At 35.8% G+C, this 19190-nt stretch overlaps 1 protein-coding gene across 1 annotated transcript in view; it reads left to right on the forward strand.

The window, feature by feature from the left end:
* The window catches only part of Cngb3 (cyclic nucleotide gated channel subunit beta 3), an 88740-nt gene that overhangs the window by 410 nt on the left and 69140 nt on the right, over window positions 1-19190 (forward strand). The window contains exons 2-6 of the mRNA XM_048358651.1: window positions 622-776; window positions 3106-3258; window positions 4093-4301; window positions 10810-10860; window positions 16845-16931. Of these exons, the coding sequence (XP_048214608.1) occupies window positions 622-776; window positions 3106-3258; window positions 4093-4301; window positions 10810-10860; window positions 16845-16931 (655 nt within the window). The remainder of the gene's footprint in view (window positions 1-621; window positions 777-3105; window positions 3259-4092; window positions 4302-10809; window positions 10861-16844; window positions 16932-19190) is intronic.

Consider the following 19190-nt stretch of genomic DNA (forward strand, 5'->3'; position numbering starts at 1 on the left):
ACTTCTGACTTCTTTCTCTGGCAGCAGTTGGAGAGAAACTGCTTTCAAAGACCTCATGTGATTAAACTAAGGTGACTTGTCTCCCCTCTTTATCTTGATGAATAACAGGAAATAATTATAACAGTAAAACCACCATATTATTTCCCTCTTGTTATGCAGATCATGTGTAAATAGCATCAGGAGATCTTGGTCTTCTTAGATTTATACCTTTTCCTCTTTTATCTGGTGACACAACTTTTTTTTTCATTGCTAGAGATCAATCCTAGCATATTGTACATGGGCAAGTGCTCAACCACTGAGCTACAGCCTGGCCCTACCAACACTGTTACTGACTTCATATTCTCAAGATCACTACCTTCCTGTGTATGAATTCTAAGTTTCCCAACATCAGTAGATGTACTTATAAAGCAAGCCTAAGGCATCTAATTTCTAAGTGACAAGTCTACATTCTACCAGGACTATTTCCATTAAATTTAAAGGCTTGAATTTTTCTTTTGAGTTACAAATAGAGGAAGTTATAATCTTGAATATAAAGAGAGGATTAAAATATTCAACCACAACCTTGTTCAGGTCTCCTTGTGGACTGATTTCTAGCTCCATTTTTTTTAATTTCTTATTTAGTGCAAAGAGGAAACCACTTGGGGCACCTGTTATAAATGAGTATGCAGATGCCCAGCTGCAAAACCTAGTAAGGAGAATGCACCAAAGAACAGCTCTATACAAGAGAAAGCTGACAGAGGGAGAAATATCTTCACCCATACCCAGTCCACACACTGGTAAGCATCATTTTTTTTTATTTTGTAAAATTTTATTCTAAATATTTCAAATTTAAATATAAGTTATGACACATATATAATATTAGAATTAGAACTTTTAAAATATATTTTTAAATTAAATTTTGTTGTCAAGGTGATATACAGAGGAGTTACAGTTACATACATAGGTAGTGAATACATTTTTGTCATAGCCCCTCCCTCATTTTTTTCCCACCTTCCTCCCTCCCCAAATCACACCCTTCCCCTGGAGCTGTATAGCTAATTTCCAACATACTGTCTTGTAAATATTGCTGTTGGGTTGGTTTGCCTTTATCCTTTGCCTCACCATCTTGATGTTCCCCTTCCCTTCCCTAATTCAGATAAACATATATACAATACCCAGGGTAACTGTTCTTAAAGAAGCATTAGAATGGAAAATAGAAGTTTGTAATTTCATTACATGTAATTCTACACTCATGAATATGATCTCTATGGACAATCTTCAGCTAATCAAACATAATGTTTTGTTTTATGTTTGTTTTTTACTTTGATGCTGATACTTGGGCTTGAACTGTGGACCTCAAGCTTTAGCTCAGCTTTTCTGTTCAATGCTGACTTTCTACCAACTTACCCCCACCCCACTTCTGCTTTTTTGCAAATTAATTGAAGATAAGACTCTCAGATTTGTTTATCTGAGCTGGTTTTGGACGAAAATCCTCATAGCTCATCCTCCTGAGTTATAATCCTCTTGATTATAGGCATGAGACATTGGAGCCTGGTAAACACAATTATTTTTATAGAGGAAGAGAGAGTCTTTCCCTCCATAGTTTTTATTAGCACCCATTAGTTGTACAAGGGGTATCATTCTGACATCTCTGTGTACACAATATACCTTAATTATGCTAATTCCTTCATCATTGTCATTTTCCTTTTCTCAAACTAATCTCAACAAGCTTTATTATCTCATTTTTTTTGTTGGAGGTAATGCTGATTTTTATTTTATTTTATATATATTTTTTATTACCAAACTGAATTACAGAGAGGTTACAGTTTCATACATTAGGCATTGGCTACATTACTTGTACTGGTTTTTGTTGTTGTTGTTTGTTTGTTTTTGCCAGTCCTGGGGCTTGGGACTCAGGGCCTAAGCTCTGTCCCTGGCTTCTTTTTTGCTCAAGGCTAGCACTCTGCCACTTGAGCCACAGTACCCCTTCTGGCTTTTTCTATATATGTAGTGCTGAGGAATGGAACCCAGGGCTTCATGTATACAAGACAAGCTCTCTACCATGAGCCATATTCCCAGCCCCCAGCATCACTTTTTTTTGAAGCATGTGGTAGAGGATGTTATGAAGGGACACATACTTTCAATTGTTTTGGTTTGGATCCCCTAAAATAAGATGCTGAGAAGATTATTTTGGTTCACATCATTTGTTTTGAGTGACCCAGAAGGTAGGAGTATCAAAAGAGTGGGACAAAGGTGCATTCATTTTCCAAATCCAGAAAAAAAAAATTGAGCATCACATCAAAAAGGTTTCCTAATGAAAAGGAAGAAGCTGGTTTCTGCCAGGCATGTTATTAACTCCCCAGGACCTCAGACAGCTTGCTCAAGAAAAATAATCTTCAGACAGAGAGAAAAAAACAGGGAGCTCATCAGATGACAGAAAATGATCAATTTTTCCTATTAATTACAGAAATTTATTTATGAAAAAGTAATGACAATACAGTGTAGCATAAAAGTCATAGAAACTGTGATTGCATCTATGCAAAATATGTACCTATGTATAGATAAAGGAGAAAAAAGTTTGGTTTCATAATAAACAAAAATCAAATCAGTAATGACATGAGACAGTTGAGAGGAGAGTGGGTTTTCAAAATGAACTACATAGTATATAATGTTTTATCTTTTTGAGAGGTAAGACTAACTATATTGTGGTCATTAGAGTTTGAAGAATAAAATTTTTGAGTTGTACTTTCCCATGGCTTGGAAAATATGTGCAGAGGATATGTTTTCACACCATACTGAAACCTAGGGGAGGTATCACATTTCATGCAACCCCTTTATCAGTGAGTTAACTTACTGTACATTTCCTAAATTCCATTGTTTCCATTACTTGAATATTTTCATATATGTCATTGCTTTTTTTAATTGTGTGTACTTAAAGTATACAACATGCTTTTTTTGTATCCATATGGTTAAATCAATGTCTCTATTTTTAAACATGTGAGTTTTGCAAGGGGAAGATTTTCAAATATTCTAGATTCATCAAATCCCAGCTTTTTGCTCATGAAATCAACTTGTGTGAGCTTAACCTATTAAAAACGTTTCCTCTTTTTTTTTCGTCTTATAAAGCAAAACCCACAGCTGCATCATCAACGCAAGAAAGCAATTCCAAGCTAAAAAAAGAACCTAACTGTGGCGTGTTGTGTTGCAAATTCCAGAAGGTGCCTCTGAGAGAGCACTTAAAGAGATTTAGAATTCCAAACAGCATGGACGCACACACAGGTACCAACAATGGATTCTCTAATCGAAAGGGTTGGCTATCACCAAGAGTCCTTTTGATCAAAAGTCACAGATAGCTTCTGTCTTACCACAATCTGCATCTATCTAGAAAGCATCGTTTAGACCATATCATGGGCAAAAGACTGTGAGGACAATAGATTAAATATTCCAGCCTGTGTTTAAAAGGCAGTCTAGAGCCTGTCTGTCCCTAATTACCTTTGAAAACAAAACCCCAAAGCACTCAGCAATAAGTATACTGACACCAAAAAAAAAAAAAATCATTACAATGTGTCCATCTTCTCCCATGGCTTCACACAGCTAATTATTCTAATCAAACAAATTCCCTCTACAGCTTCCCATGGGCAGAAGAAAGCAATATGGGAAGGGACTGTGGAGAGCCTTAATGCATTGATTCTCAACTCCCCCTACTCAGAGCCACGACCCCCTGGGCAGCATGGGGCCTTGCTCCTTCCTGTCAGGGCTGTGCTGAAGCTTATATGCTGAGTGTGGACCTTTTGCCTCAGTGGGGGGTATCTCTGACTTTTCTTGGGTTTCTTCTTTCCCAAATCCACATAGTGTGATTACCCATTGTAACACACCTTGTCAAGACACAAAAAGGAAACTACTGTTGAAAGTGTCCATAAAATCATTTTCTATTCCATACACAGTACAACACTTCCCAGTATAGAGGCAGAATTGGATCGAATGTTTAACAGAGAGCCTTATTAGAAATTGTTATTTCTAAAATGGAATGCCTCAATTGACCAATCTGAGCCAGAGAACTCTGTTGACATCTATTCCATGCCTTTTGAATGACCCTACTTCCTTGTTTTTCAGACAAACTCTATCTCCTGTGGCTCTTGCTTGTCACCATGGCTTACAACTGGAACTGCTGGCTGATACCACTGCGCCTTGTCTTTCCATATCAAACACCCAACAACATGTGCTACTGGCTTGGTATTGACATTGTCTGCGATTGCATCTACCTTTGTGATATGCTATTAATCCAGCCCAGACTCCAGTTTATAAAAGGAGGAGAAATAATAGTAAGTGGGGTTTGGGAAAAGAAGCTGACAAATATATAGTATCTCACTAGACTATAAAAAATATATTCACAATAGTTTAATGTTTGATCTGCTTCTTCCAGGGTGTGTCTTTAACCCAGAGAAAATCCATCAGTAAGAATAATTACTGATAAAAATAATGAAACAACCATTGAGTGACCACTGCATACTAAAGAACAGGCAACTCTCTGTGCCTTGGTTTCCTCATCTTTCAGATGGAAATATTATAGTACCTTGATAGTATTGATACGAGTGTTTAAATCAATGCACATAAAGTACCTGAAGCCACCTTGGCACATAGTGAGGCAGTATGAAATGTCAATTGTCATTATTACACTAGTCAATTTGCTCTTATGTCTCAGTCCTTTCTATGAACCTACAAATCAGATGTTAGTAGCCTAATGTAAAGATGATTGAACTGAGCTTTGCTGGAGGTAGGTGATGTGCTCAATGCACAAAACTAAACAGAGTGCAGGATTCAAAAATCAGATTTTGTCTCCAAAACCATGCTGGTTCAAGTTGGCACAAGTGGATAATACCTGAGGCCACAAAGCTTAAGTGCTACACCTGGAAAGTCAGAATCTACACATATTTTAGCTGCCTAATGTCTTTAATTAAATGTATAAATTATCAATAGAAAAAGAAGAAGAATTGACTGTATATTCTTCCAGTAGTCAAGCCTGAGTCTGAGAAACAGTTGGCTTCTATCACAGCACAGTTTGCCATTCAGCTCAGTATTCAAAAAGAAAGAGAAAGGCATTATTTCACTCATTAGCACCTACTCAACCTTCTAAGGAGATAGCTGGCAGGAAGAGAATGCACTTGACTGTAATTTGTTCTGGAGACAGACTGTGCTTGCTTTATCATTTTATACTCAGCACCAAGTCCAGAGCCTGCATGTAAGCATACAAACCAAGTGAAAAGTCTGGAACGGGAGGTAATTTTACCTTTAAAAGCAATGCAGTCTTGCTGGGTACCCTGATAATTCCTGTAATACTAGCTACTCAGGAGGCTGAGATCTGAGGATTGTAGTTTGAAGCCAGCCTAGACAGAAATGTATGCTTTTGTTTTCATTTGTTGGTCCTGGGGCTTGAACTCTGGTCCTGGGTGCTGTCCCTGAGCTCCTTTTTGTGCAAGGCTGGCCCTCTACCACTTGAGACAAAGTGAGACTTCCAATTTTCTGAGTAATTTATTGGAGATAAGAGTCTCACAAACTTTCCTGCTCTGACTTGTCTTTGTACCATGATCCTCAAATCTCTGCCTCCTGTGGAACATCAGACATGAACCATTGGCACCTGGCTAAAAGTATGCTTTTACAAGGCCATACCCACATCTCTCAGCACCTGTTTCTGGCTCTTCCCTAACTCACCAGCAGAAAGCTCATTAGTGACTAAGGGACTATGCAGCATATTTCTTACAGTCACAACAAAGACTGCATAGATCAAGCTTGCCAGTGTCCAAGCAGGATGAGCAGCCTGAAAAAGGAGTAACTGAAGTGCATACTTATTTTTAGAATAAGAGTTAGGCTCTTTAATGTCTGGAATATTTTCCTTTGAATCTCTACAAGATCTCAAATTATGATAAAGCTGAAAACGACTTTCATTATTTTAGTCATGTATCTTCTGTAGAGTGCCCCCATATTCAAAAGAAATTCAAAAGGAAGAGCCGAAGCTGTAACAAAAAGCTCCTCACAGTTTTCCTTGTGCTGACTTGAAAGCATTAGTTCACTTACTAGCACCATCCCCCGAGTCCACTGGCAACTTGATGAATGGTGATGATGGTGTACAAATAAGAAGTAAACAACCCTGAAAAAAAGAGCACTAATTTCAACCTCCATTAGATGCACAAAGGGGAGAAAAATCAATGTTTGACAAATGGAAAATGACAAAATCAGTAAGGGGAGATTTTTGTTTTCAATTTTCTAAGAGGCCTTTGCACACAATGGAGTGTTAAAACCAAGAAAAATATCCAATAAAAACACACTCAATGGGCTCTATTTAAAATGCATTATAGCAAGCTACAAATACAGAGAAGGATCTAATTGCTTTGTTTGTTCATAAGAACTTTAATGGTTTCTTTAATTTAGAGTAGGTAGTTTAAGTCTTTGAAACTTGCTTACATTTTAGTCCATAGAGTTATCTAACAGACTTCACCACATTGATTTGTCCATGCTATCTGAGATGAACATCACCAGAGTATTTGTCCAACAAATAATTATTAAAGACCTACATTAACTAGGTAGGCATAGCTACCTAATATATGTATGTATCTATGTGCATATGTGTATGTAGGTATTTAATGCATACTATATTACAGGTTGGAAGATGGAAACAGTTATATTCTATAAGGAGTTGAGAGTAAACAGATGGGTAGGCAAGGGTGAATCACACCTGTAATACTAGCTAGTCAGGATGCTGAGACCTGAAGGCCAACCCAGGAAAGAATGTCTACAAGACTCTTAGCTCCAGATAACCAGCAAAAAGCCAGAGGTGGAGCTGTGACTCAAGTGGTAGAGTGCTAACTTGAGCAAAAAGGCTTAGGGACAGTGCCCAGACTCTCAGTTCTCTCTCACAGGACTGGCACACACACACACAAACATACACAAAAGAGTAAACAGATGAGTAACAGACAACAGGCCAAAGGACTAACAGTCACAACAGTGGAAATCAAGAAGGTTTATAAATAGTCTACATTTATTTTCAATATCTTTCCCTTGGAAATATGGAAATAATTCTATATACACTCATGTATATAGCAGCAATATTCACAACAGCCAAGTTATACAATCAGCCTATGCTCACATAAATAGATAAATAAATTTAAAATGCATATGTAGACAATGAAGTATTAAATTCAGCATAAAGAAGAATGTAATAATGTCATTTGCAGATAACGAGTAGAAATGGAGATCATTATATTAAGTAACATAAATCAGACTAAGAGTCTCACATGGCAATCAAATAAATATTGAGGAAGGGAAGAGACAAGAAAAAGGAATGGAGGAGAATGATTAAAATACATTATGTACATGTATGAAAATATTATAATGAAACCCACTTTGAAATATACAAAAAAGATGCTGGAAGATTAAGAACCAGCACAAATATTTCTTGAATATAATTTCTTTTTTAATTTGATTTTATTATCAAGGTGATATACAGAGGGGTTACAGTTACATATGTAAGGTAGTAAGTACAATCCTTGTCATACTTGTAAATTCTTACATACAATTAGGAATCAGGTTGGAACTGACTGGATATTATTGAGAAATGACACACATATCTCTTGGGTAGCTAAACCTACTAATCACAAGATCCATGGAAATATTAAAAAGTCATGTAGTTAAAACATTAATTAGGCCTTCTGTTATAGTCACTAAAACCTTATTACTGTTCATAAGATCATCTGAAGAAAAATAACCACTTTCTGTATTTCAGATACCTAACTCCAATTTCTGTTAATTTTCTTCAATAAAAATTTGACTACTTATGATATAACAGAAACAACCAAAGGTCAAACTTTACTTTCATAATTTATGAACAATATTATTTAAAGATAACAATGTTTTCACTGAGTACTTTCTTTTCTACCTATGAAATGAGATTAGTACCAATCTTGCACACCTATTACAAAGATTAAATAATACAGTGTTGGCATGAAGCCCAAGGTCTGGCATGTAGAAAATGCAGAGCAAATTGTTAAATTAGTTAAATGAATAGATACTTACACATGTTACATTTCCTTCTTTGTTGCCTACTTACATATTTAGCTCCCTTTCTTACTCGATACATATCTTGAAAGTTGGGACAGAATTCACCTCATTTCTGCAAACATATCCCAAAGATGCTCTTTGAGGTTAGAAAAGGAATTGGTTCAAGGATTTTCTTTCCTTAATTATACTTTAATCTTCATGACCATTATTTCAGATGACATTCTTTTCGACTTTTGCCTGTTCTATGTAAAATTGCAGAAGTATTTATCAGAAGAGGCAAATAAAAAATACTCTAACATCTGAATAGAGCTTTTTCAAAAGCTAGCTGATGGGAGATTTAGGTGCAATTACTATATTTTTCTTAAAGCCATCCTCCCCTGAAGAAACACTGCTTGCTGCTTAATGAGGAAGCTGAAAAGAGGGAGAGAATTAAGGAAGGTGATATTTTAGAAGTGCCTAATTGTTATGAGGGAGCATGCTGATCCTCATAAAGCTAATGATGCCAAATTTATTTTAACACTCTAAAGAAGAGAGATTTTAGAATCACTACATGATACCGTGATTTAATCCAACAAGTCTGATTCACATTTATATTTATTCAATCACAGCATCACAGATAATTTTCAAAGTAAATAGATAAAGGTATTAAAGCATTCTTTTGGGGTGGAGGGTGAGTTAGCTTAACAGCTTGCCATTTGACCTGTGTCTCTTCTGTACCATACAGGCTTTGAAGGAGCTGACTGATTTTCCTCCAGGTTGTCCTATAATTTATAAAGCCATCAATTTAAATCTGCCTCTGCCTACTTGTGGCTCCAACAGCCATTTTATTTCACAAAACAGACTATTAAAATGAGCATGCTATAAAGTTGGGGTATGCATGTATTTAAAATTATAGCTTACAAAGGGGCAAAAACAGCAGTAATGGAGAAGTTGATTAAGCTTTGACACTGCTCTGCAGATGTTTCCAACTTCTGAACTTAAACATCACAAATGATCATTGTTATGCAATGTTGCTTCTACATGATCAAATTCTGTTACTTTAGTCAACTCGTTAAAGGGCCATGACAAGTTTCTTCTTCTGCATCACAGAAACTGTGATGCAGAAACCTATTGAATGTACATTCAATATTAGCATTTGTTCTTTCAGGTCTGAGTATTAAGTGCCTTTCTTCTCATCTGAAACATGGAACACATTTAATGAACACCTAGCATATGTTAAACTCTAAAAGGAACTGAGAAAATATAACTCTGTACCTGTTTCTGACATAACCCAGGTGTGAAAGAGCTTCTGACATGGCCCAGGTGTGAGAGACAGACAAATAAAAGAAAAATGTAGACATTTTATATTGTAAGTCTTGTTAAGATGAACCCATAGGTTCAAATCTTGATGAACAGTTAGAGTATAATTCTATCACTGTAATTTAAAATATGTTTTGAGTTTTGAGATCAGCATGGGTAAAGAGTTAAGATGACAACCTCTAACACATTTGGGAACTACTAGTCTATGTGTTTAGCAGATGCTACCAGAGGCAACAAGAGAAGAGAAGGCAGAGCTTTGTGTACCATGAAGGGAGTTTGAGTCTTTCTTTTTTCTTGAAATCATGCTGTCAGAGGATTTGACACAAAAGGGGACTGTTAAGTACTCTGATTTGTAGATCTGCCTGCTATTGTAAAATAGATAAAAGGGATCAGAGACTTAAGGCAGGGAGATCATCTCCAAAAGGAGAGAGTGGGTTAAAGAACACTTCATGATGAAGACTCGGTAGAAATGGGTTGCGAGTGGAGAAGGGCTGAGGGAGAGAGAGAGGTCTCATGTCTCTAACGAATGTAGAGGTGGGCACTCATAGGATGCGAAATGCAATGGAGGATCACAATGGAAGGTGGTCATGGATTTAGGTTTGCTGCAAACAGCTGACAAAAACAATGTCTTCTGGAAGTAGGCATTTTTAACATCAACATATAGGGTGGTCTTTGAAATTACAAGAGTGCATGAGATCTTCCAGCAAGTAAGTGTATACCAAAATAAGAAGGGAATCAAATCTAAAAACACCAAAGAGTGAGTGCTTAACAAGTAAAAAATAAACCAAGAATGGCATTACTAGTTCATTGGAAAGAGAAAAGTTCAAGGACAAAATTGTCTCCAAAAAGATATTGGGAAATTTTCATTCACCTCTTCATTCTGGTATCTGTTCAATCTGCTCAGTAATGACTGAGCTTTTAAGCACTAGCTATAACCAGTTGATAAACAAAATCAACCATGTCCACCACTAGATTGCTATTTAATAAAGCAGACCACCTTTAAGCAAAGAATCCAAGAAATATGTGCATCATTTGGGAATGTGGCAAGGGCCATAACTGGATGCTAAGTGCAGACAGAGCATTCTGAGGGCCACAATTAAGATGATACTGTGGTCTTTGCACTGTTCATCTGGATAGAATGAGAGAAGAGGGAGGAAACATAATTGTCATTTTGTTGCCCTGGGTAACATCAAAAGTGAGAGGAAGATGTGGTGGCTCTCCCGAGAATATCAACTTCAGTAAACAGTAAGGTAATAACAACAAAAAAACAAAAGTCAGGGAAGGGTTTATGTCTTTAAATGTGAGAGGAAGGAGCATATTTTTACAATGAGGTTGGAAGAAACCAGTAGAGAGAAATAACTATAAACAAAAAGCACAAAATGAGAATTTAAATCATAAAACTGGCTAAAATTAATTGAAGACTATATGTGTGTGCGTGCGTGCATGTGTGTATTTATATAAGCATTTTTTTTTTTGCAGGTAGAATCAAATGAACTAAAGAGACACTACAGGAATTCTACAAAATTCCAGGTAGGTGATTTACAAGTTATCCATTGCTGATCAGGAAAATGTGGTACATATGCACAATGGAATTTTATGCCTCTATCAGAAAGAATGACATTGCCCCATTCATAAGGACATGAAAGGACTTGTACTAAGTGAAGTGAGCCAGACCCAAAGAAACATGGACTCTATGGTTTCCCTCATAGGGAATAATTAGCACAGGTTCAGGCTAGTCACAGCAGAGGATCACAAGGGCCCAACAGCTATGCCCTTATGAACACATAAGATGATGCTAAGTGAAATTAACTCCATGTTATGGAAATGAGTGTTATATCACTGTTGTAATTACTTTCAACATGCCATGTGAAACCATAGCTTCTTTTGCTGATGATCCTCTTGTATCCCCTTCCTGTGATTGTCCCCGCGCCATCACTGTATCTCATCTGAGTACCCTGGATACTGTATATACTGGTATTAGAACTACGGAAGTGAAAGGGCATATCAAAATTAAGAGACACAGGATAAAAAAATAAACGACTCCAAAAGCAATACTTGCAAAACCATTTGGTGTAAACCAACTGAACAACTCATGGGGGGAGAGGGGAAGGGGTAGGGGAAGGGGGAGTGAGGGAGGAGGTAACAAATAGTACAAGAAATGTACTCATGGCCTTACGTATGAAACTGCAACCCCATAACATGCCTTTAAATGTGTAAATGAGAAATTCAATATGTGAGTCTGTATATACCACACGAAAATAAATAAATAAATTCTCACATTTTAGTTGCAATTTAAATGTCAGTAAAGAAAGATAGGGTGCCTTGTTTCTTTCCTAAAATATTCATCTCCAAGTCTAAGTTTCTGAGCACAATTACTTTTTCTTCTTGTTCATCTATTAAAAGGAAAAGAATCAATCTAGTAAAAAAGGAAAAGAAGCAATTATTTAAAGAACATGGTATCTTCTTTTTTTAAATTACAATATGATTTTGTACAAGTACTGAGGCTTTAACTTCAAGCCTCATGTTCATGCTCCTGCACACACACACACACACACACACACTGCATTCTGTACTTGAGCCACATCTTCATTCCCAGGTCTTTTCTAGATAATTGAAGAAAATTTCTTTTGATATGTCTGCCCATGAAGGCAAACAGCAAATAAAATCTTGTTTTTACATTTTTATCACTCTTAAGATGATTAAGAGTAAAGAAAAAAAAGAGAAATGTTTATGAACTATTTTTCCTCTTTACTCTGAGAAATAGGTAAGTTACAAAACTTGTGTACATAAATTCCAGCCTCCTACTTCAAAGACAGCAATTTTGTTAGTGCAGATTTTGTTAAAAAAAAAAAAAAAAACAACAAAAACAAAAACTCAAATCTGGGTTTAGGTCCCAACCTGTTAAATATTAACAGTGATTAAAATCTCAGTCAGTCTGTTTTTATCTTTATTACTTTTTTGTGAAAAATCACCTTGTACTTGGATTTATTCATAAAAGATCTAGACTACTTTGAATTCTACAAAGATAATATTATTTGTTAAAAAAAAACAAAGCTAACTGCAAACTCAGTACTTTTTTAGATTGACCAAGCATTAAAATATATTTAATGTTTGTGCTTATAAATATAAATTTTGAATTTATTTAATCATAGGCACTTTTTTCGAATTCTCTTAGCACATCCTGTTTGACATTGCATTGTTGTTATTTTGTACTTGGCTGTTCCACTATACATGGCAAAATTCTCATGGACAAAAATCTTAAGGGTCTCTTGGCCTTTCTTGCCTAACCTGGGTTTGGATTGCGATCTTCAGATCTCAGCCTCCGGAGTAGCTAGGATTATAGGTGTGAGCCACCAGCTCATAGAATATTTTTATTTGCCCTTCTGTTATGAATGACAGCTTTTCTGGCTATTCTGGGTTTTGCTGTTATTTTGGTGGAGTGCACTTGGTTTTTCTTTATTGCAGCTGTAAGTATTCTTTCCTTGTTCTCTGTACTTATTAAAGCCAACCTAATCATTCATTAAATTATTTCAATTAGTTCATTAAGTTAGTTTATAATAAGGTAAAACTTTAATTTTTGACATTATGATGTTTATCAGCTAATTATTCCTCTATTGAGAGAGCAAATAAAAAGTTCTTACTCCAGATCTGACACTGTCAAATCATGAGTCTCCTTTAGCTAGGATTTTAACTATATCCTGGAGCAAATTATTTGGTTATTTTAACCTTTACTTTCAAACAAAGAAAAAAAATCCCTGCTTTACAAAAACTTTTTGATTTTGTCTGTTGTGGGGCTTGAATTCAGGGCCTGGGCACTGTCCCTGAGCCTTTTTGTACTCAAGGCTAGTACTCCCCTGCTTGAGCCACAGTGCCACTTCTGGTTTTTGCGTGGTTAATTAGAGGTAAGAGCCATATGGGGACTTTACTACCTTGCCTGGCTTTGAACCATAATCCTCAGATCTCAGCCTCCTGAGTAGCTAGGATTACATGTGTGAGTTAGCAGTGCCCAGCTCTAAAATATCTTTAAGAATGAAGTAATATACTATATTTCTGTGAAACGTTTGTCTATTGAGGAACAAGGTTGTGCTGGTGATTTTTACTGTATGCTAGTCTGTATTATTTTGTATAAATTCCCAGAGTAGAATTCTGAATTAAGACTACTGTTCTATGTTTAGGGTTTTTGTTTTTTTTTTTTTTTTTTTTTTTTGAGGAACCTCCATACTGCTCTCCAGAATGGTTGAACAAACGTATATTCCCACTAACAGTGTATTCGAGTTCCCTTTTGGTGACATCCTTGTATCCTAGAACTAATGACCTTTGCATCGTTTCCAAAGAAATGGAACAACCTGGAAAAATTATGTTACATGAAGTAAGTTAGGCCCAGAAAAATGAAGGTTGCATGTTTTCTCTCATATGTGGGAGCTAGAATTATAAATAGTTTATAAATGTATAATAAATGCTTTGGGTGGTACTCAAGTATACACAAATGTACTAACTGAAATAAGGTACAAATTCCTTAGAAAGGTGAGATCAAAGGTAAACAAAATAAACATCAGAAAATTTATTCTTAAAGGGGGTTGGGTGGGATCAGGGAGAGTGAGAATAGATGAATGAAGAGAAGAAGGGGAAAGAATGCAGTCAAAAATTAAATGTGTATCCTACAAAATTAAGAAAAAGGAGGGAAGGAATGAGTTGGGAGGGATGGGTGAGAATGTTGAAAGGGGTAACACTGATCAGGATGCATCGTATTCATAAACTGCTTCTTTGAATGGCAACTCCTTTGTACAACTACTGAAAGAGCATGTAAAAACATTTAAATTGAAAAAAATCTTACCTCCTATTCCAACTCCAAATGCTTTACAAATTGTCTTATACAGTGTTTTAGTGTTGGACAATCTTTTTCAATCATTTTTCTGCAATTCAATGAAAAATAAATCATCTCTGTCTATAAAAGTTCTTTCCAAAAGGTTGAGACGACTGTTATATCACTGTTGTAATTACTTTCAACATGCAATGTGAAACCGTAGCTTCTATTATTGATGATCCTCTTGTATCCCCTTCCTGTGGTTGTACCTGCACTATCTCTGTATCTTATCTGAGTACATTGGAAACCGTGTATACTGTTATTAAAACTAGGAAACTGAAAGGGAATACCAAAATCGAGAGACACAGGATATAAAGACAAACGACTATAAAAGCAATACTTGCAAAACTGTTTGGTGTAAATCAACTGAACAACTCATGGGGGGGGGGGGGGCAGGGGAAGAGAAAGGGAGAGGGGAGGGGGGAATGAGGGAGGAGGTAACAAACAGTACAAGAAATGTATCCAATGCCTAAAGTATGAAACTGTAACCTCTCTGTACATCAGTTTGACAATAAAAATTTAAAAAAAAAATAAAAATCACTATGACTGCATAGAAAAACTGAATGGGCAACAGCGTAGAAATCAAGAAAAGTTTCTGTTTGTTGTTTTGTGAATCCTATGGCTTGAACTCTAGACCTAGGTGCTGTCCCTGAGCTCCTTCTACTCAAGGCTAGCACTCTACCACTTGAGCTACAGCTCCGCTTCTGGATTTTTCTGTAATTAAATGTATGTAGGCATCTCATGGACTTTCCTGCCAGGCTAGCTTTGAACCATTGTCATCAGATCTCAGCCTCCTAAGTAGCTAGAATTACAGGTGTGAGCTGCCTGATGAAAGTTACCATTCTACTTGAAACAGAAGCCATGATTCTTTGCTAACACTAAACAAGTCAACAGCCCCATGCTCCTGCTTCCTTATTATTAGGATATTATATTCTGAACACTTCTCCATTTGTCACACAAATCAATATATGCAAGGTAAAATCAATGATGCTTGATGAAATGATAAAATGTCTAAATAAATACTGTTAGCAATGTGTTTATAATAGATAGTTTGCTTGATCCTAACTACAAGATTCATTTCTATTATTTTTTTTTATTATTATTATTTTTTTTTTTTTTTTGGCCAGTCCTGGGCCTTGGACTCAGGGCCTGAGCACTGTCCCTGGCCTTTTTGCTCAAGGCTAGCACTCTGCCACTTGAGCCACAGCGCCACTTCTGGCCATTTTCTATATATGTGGTGTTGGGGAATCGAACCTAGGGCTTCATGTATATGAGGCAAACACTCTTGCCACTAGGCCATATTCCCAGCCCTCATTTCTATTATTGATATTAATCATATTAAGAATTTGGACTCTGGGTCTCCCACGTGTTATGAATCTGGAGGATTACAAGCTGAGGAAAATCTAGCCAGAAAGGTTCAGACCTCTTTTCAAACCAGAGCATGGTTCCATAATACACAGCTATCATTCCGTACAAGGAGGCTGAGATTGAAAAGATCATGCTTACAGGCCAGCCAGAGCAGAAAAGTCCATGAGATTCCATCTCCACAAAAGAGAGCTGAATATTCTGGCAGGCATATAATGTTCTAAAGACTATCAGAAGCCTATAGTAGGTGAGTCACAGCTCAGGCAGGATAAGTAAGTAAGTCCCTATCCTGAAATATATCAGTGAAAAACAGGGCTTGAGGCCTGGCTCACCAGATTCATACCACATGGGAGACTCCAATCCCTGGTGAGTCACCAGTACTTGGCTGCAAGTTCTATTTCTGTTCAGTAGCTGTTGGCTTTAGAATTCTGTTACATTGTTAATTCTCTCAACTTTCTATTCTGATCTAATAATATCTTCCTAACTGCTCTTGTTTCAAGATAGATTAAAATATTTAATATACCCTATATTTAAGACTATATAAACTTTAAAGAAAATAATTCCTTTATATAAAGAATTCTTTGCTATTGCAAACAAAAAAGTATGCAAGTGTGATATTTGTCATTTCCCTAGTCATTTAGTAATGACTATGATAGGAGAAGGCCAGAATAGTATTAAGTACATGACAAAATTTTAAAATATATAGTCTTAGCAGTAAATAACATAATTTCTTCAATGTCTTTACCCATCAGAGTTGGCGAATGAATAACAGACATCTTCCTTGTCTTGTCTTAGCCTGAGATATTCTCATAGCAGTTAACTTGTAGCAAAATAATCCAAATAGATAATGGGAGAAAGCATTGAGGACCATCAATGAACTACACCAATAGAACCTACTCTACACACTAGAGAGTTGCAGGAAACAAAAAGCATGCCATGTGTAATTTAGTTCCAGAATTTAGTATTGAAAAGACTACTGAAATAGAATGGAATGATGGCCCGTGCCATCACTAAAATATTTGTGAAAGCTCAACAAAATTTCTAGCCAAGGTGGTAGCTAATCAGTAATCAGGTGCATGAAGGTGGGAATGAAATACAATAGGAATTTTTGTTTTCATGGACCCAGCATGCCTTTCAGTGGCACCATGCATATTTATCTCTATGAAATTTTGAATTAACAGTGAATTTATTGTAACTGGTTGTTTTGGCATACATTGGTATAAAACCCTACATACACTGAAAATTATGTAAACATAATATAATTGTAGGTATGTTCTTCCAACAGTTGGATATTGCATCAATAATGCCTTTTGATGTTTTCTACCTCTTCTTTGGGTTTAACCCCATATTTAGAACAAATAGGATATTAAAGGTAAGATAATTTCATTTAACTGTCTTCTTACAATAATGAAAATATTGAAGCCATTTGAAACACCTTAAAATTATCCGTGATCTTATTTTTTTCAAACTGCCCTACATTTTTCTGCCTTTATAAAAGCCATGACAGATTGTTATAGTAAAGAAAAGTGTCATTACATCTACTGATGAGAATTTTTGTTTGTCTTTAACCTGTATCTTGTAATAGGAATTGTTCAATCTGAATGAGTAATGTTTTGTATTTCTAAGTGCAACTATAATTACAAATGAGTCTTTCATGATTTTTTCTACTTGTTCTTTTTCATCAAATAGTTTTAAAAAAACAAAAATAAAGACTATGTAATAGGACATGTAGATTATCTATAAGGTTTATTCAAATTTATGTAAACACATCTCTTTTGCATCATAAAATTACATTCATATATGTCTACAACTGAAAATGTTCATCAAGAGGGAAGTAATTAAAGATATCTCCACTTAGCTACACAGCAGAGTACTTTGAACCTTTAAAATATGCCCTCTCTCTCTCTCTCTCTCTCTCTCTCTCTCTCTCTCTCTCTTCTCTCTCTCTCCCTTTCTCTCTCTCTGTCTCACTATGTGGTCCAGGCTGCCCAAAACTCATCATTCCTCTTCTTAGTATCCCAAGTACAAGAACTCAGCCATGCACTGCTATATGCAGCATAACACATAGATTTTTCTACAGAGTAACATGGAAAGATATCCAAAATAAATTGTGAAGTGGAAAGTAAAATAAGCTAGATACATAACCATCTATAGAATAATGCTAATGTCCATGTTACAAAGAAAGGGACAAGTACCCAAGTTTTCTGTTTTCCCATAAATACCTAAAGACAAAACAAAACAAAACAAAACAAAAACCAATGAAAGTAATTAATGGGAAAACGGAAGGCAAATCATGATAGCTGACCGTAAGAGGAAGACTTCTGAAGGTATATGTTTAATATTGATTTCAGAACTATAAAAATATCCACTTAAAATTCATGAATGCTTCTTAACTCATAGTCTTGTTAGGTACTTGAGAATAATCAGAGTTAGAAATTTCATATAAATCTTTTACGAGAACTTGTATCTCCAAAGACAGCCTTCATTAAAAAAACTAGAAAAGATTTTACAAAATTCAGTTGATAATCATTTTTTGCATCTTGAGAAGAAAAGATACTTTGGCATCATGACACTAGTGGATCCTGAAACACACTACCTACTATTTGTTTAATACACCTTTGGCTTACATACTTTACCAAAACTAAGTATAAATGATTTCTTCTATTCCTACAACTAGAAATGAAGAACATGATCATGGGTCAGTGATAATCTATTCAGATACACTACTGATGAGATGCAGTATCTGGACTTCATCACACTTACCTGACTATAAATTCTTTGCTAGAATAAAATTATATCAGGCAGAAAAGGCCTTCCTTCCATGCTCTGTAATGTTCCCAAAGTAAAAATGTCCTACCCAATTTCCATATACTCAAAACAACTCTAGGCACTGTTGGCTTTAGTTTATAATGGGAGTATAAATTGAGGCATAGCACAAATATTCCATGCAGACTATGGTCTAGCCATTCTTCATACAATTTACAGTTACCCAATAGTTTCAGGAGGTACTTGCTCAAACACAATCCATTTCCAGAAAGATTTGGGTGCCTGAGAATTTGGGGGCTTATCTGGTTTTAGAATAAAACCTTATAAAATACTATCTCTTTATACCCCATCTCTGTACATCTAAGATGTTAGAAAGCTTTTTGTAGCCTTCAGTTGTCAAAAAAAATAGAGATTATGAGATCTACATAGATCTTTACCCAGCTTTAAAGTCCTGAATGTCACTTATTTATAAGAATGTGATTGGAAGGGACTAATTTGTTAGGATAAATGTTCATCATCTGTCTTCAAGTTCTAAGTGGGAAAAAAACATTATGTATAAATGTTATCAATGCTATGCCCATTTAGAACATGAAAACAAAAATCCACAGATTAAAATGATCATACTCAGAGTATTTGAGGGATATTTTCTTACTTGGAAATTCTGGGAAGGGAAAAACAACTCATTTATGTATATTTCTAGTTGAAAAGTTATTGCTATTACATATGCTAAGTTCAATCCTAAATATTCTATTACACTCATATAGGATAAACTTTTGAACTATGATTTTATTCCTATCTTGCACTGCATTAAAAAAGGAAGGGACACAGAGGGGCCGGCATGCATGGAGGCAGTGAGAATCGAGAT

The sequence above is a fragment of the Perognathus longimembris genome, chromosome 12 (assembly GCF_023159225.1).
Source record: "Perognathus longimembris pacificus isolate PPM17 chromosome 12, ASM2315922v1, whole genome shotgun sequence".
NCBI classification, from domain to species: Eukaryota; Metazoa; Chordata; class Mammalia; order Rodentia; family Heteromyidae; genus Perognathus; species Perognathus longimembris.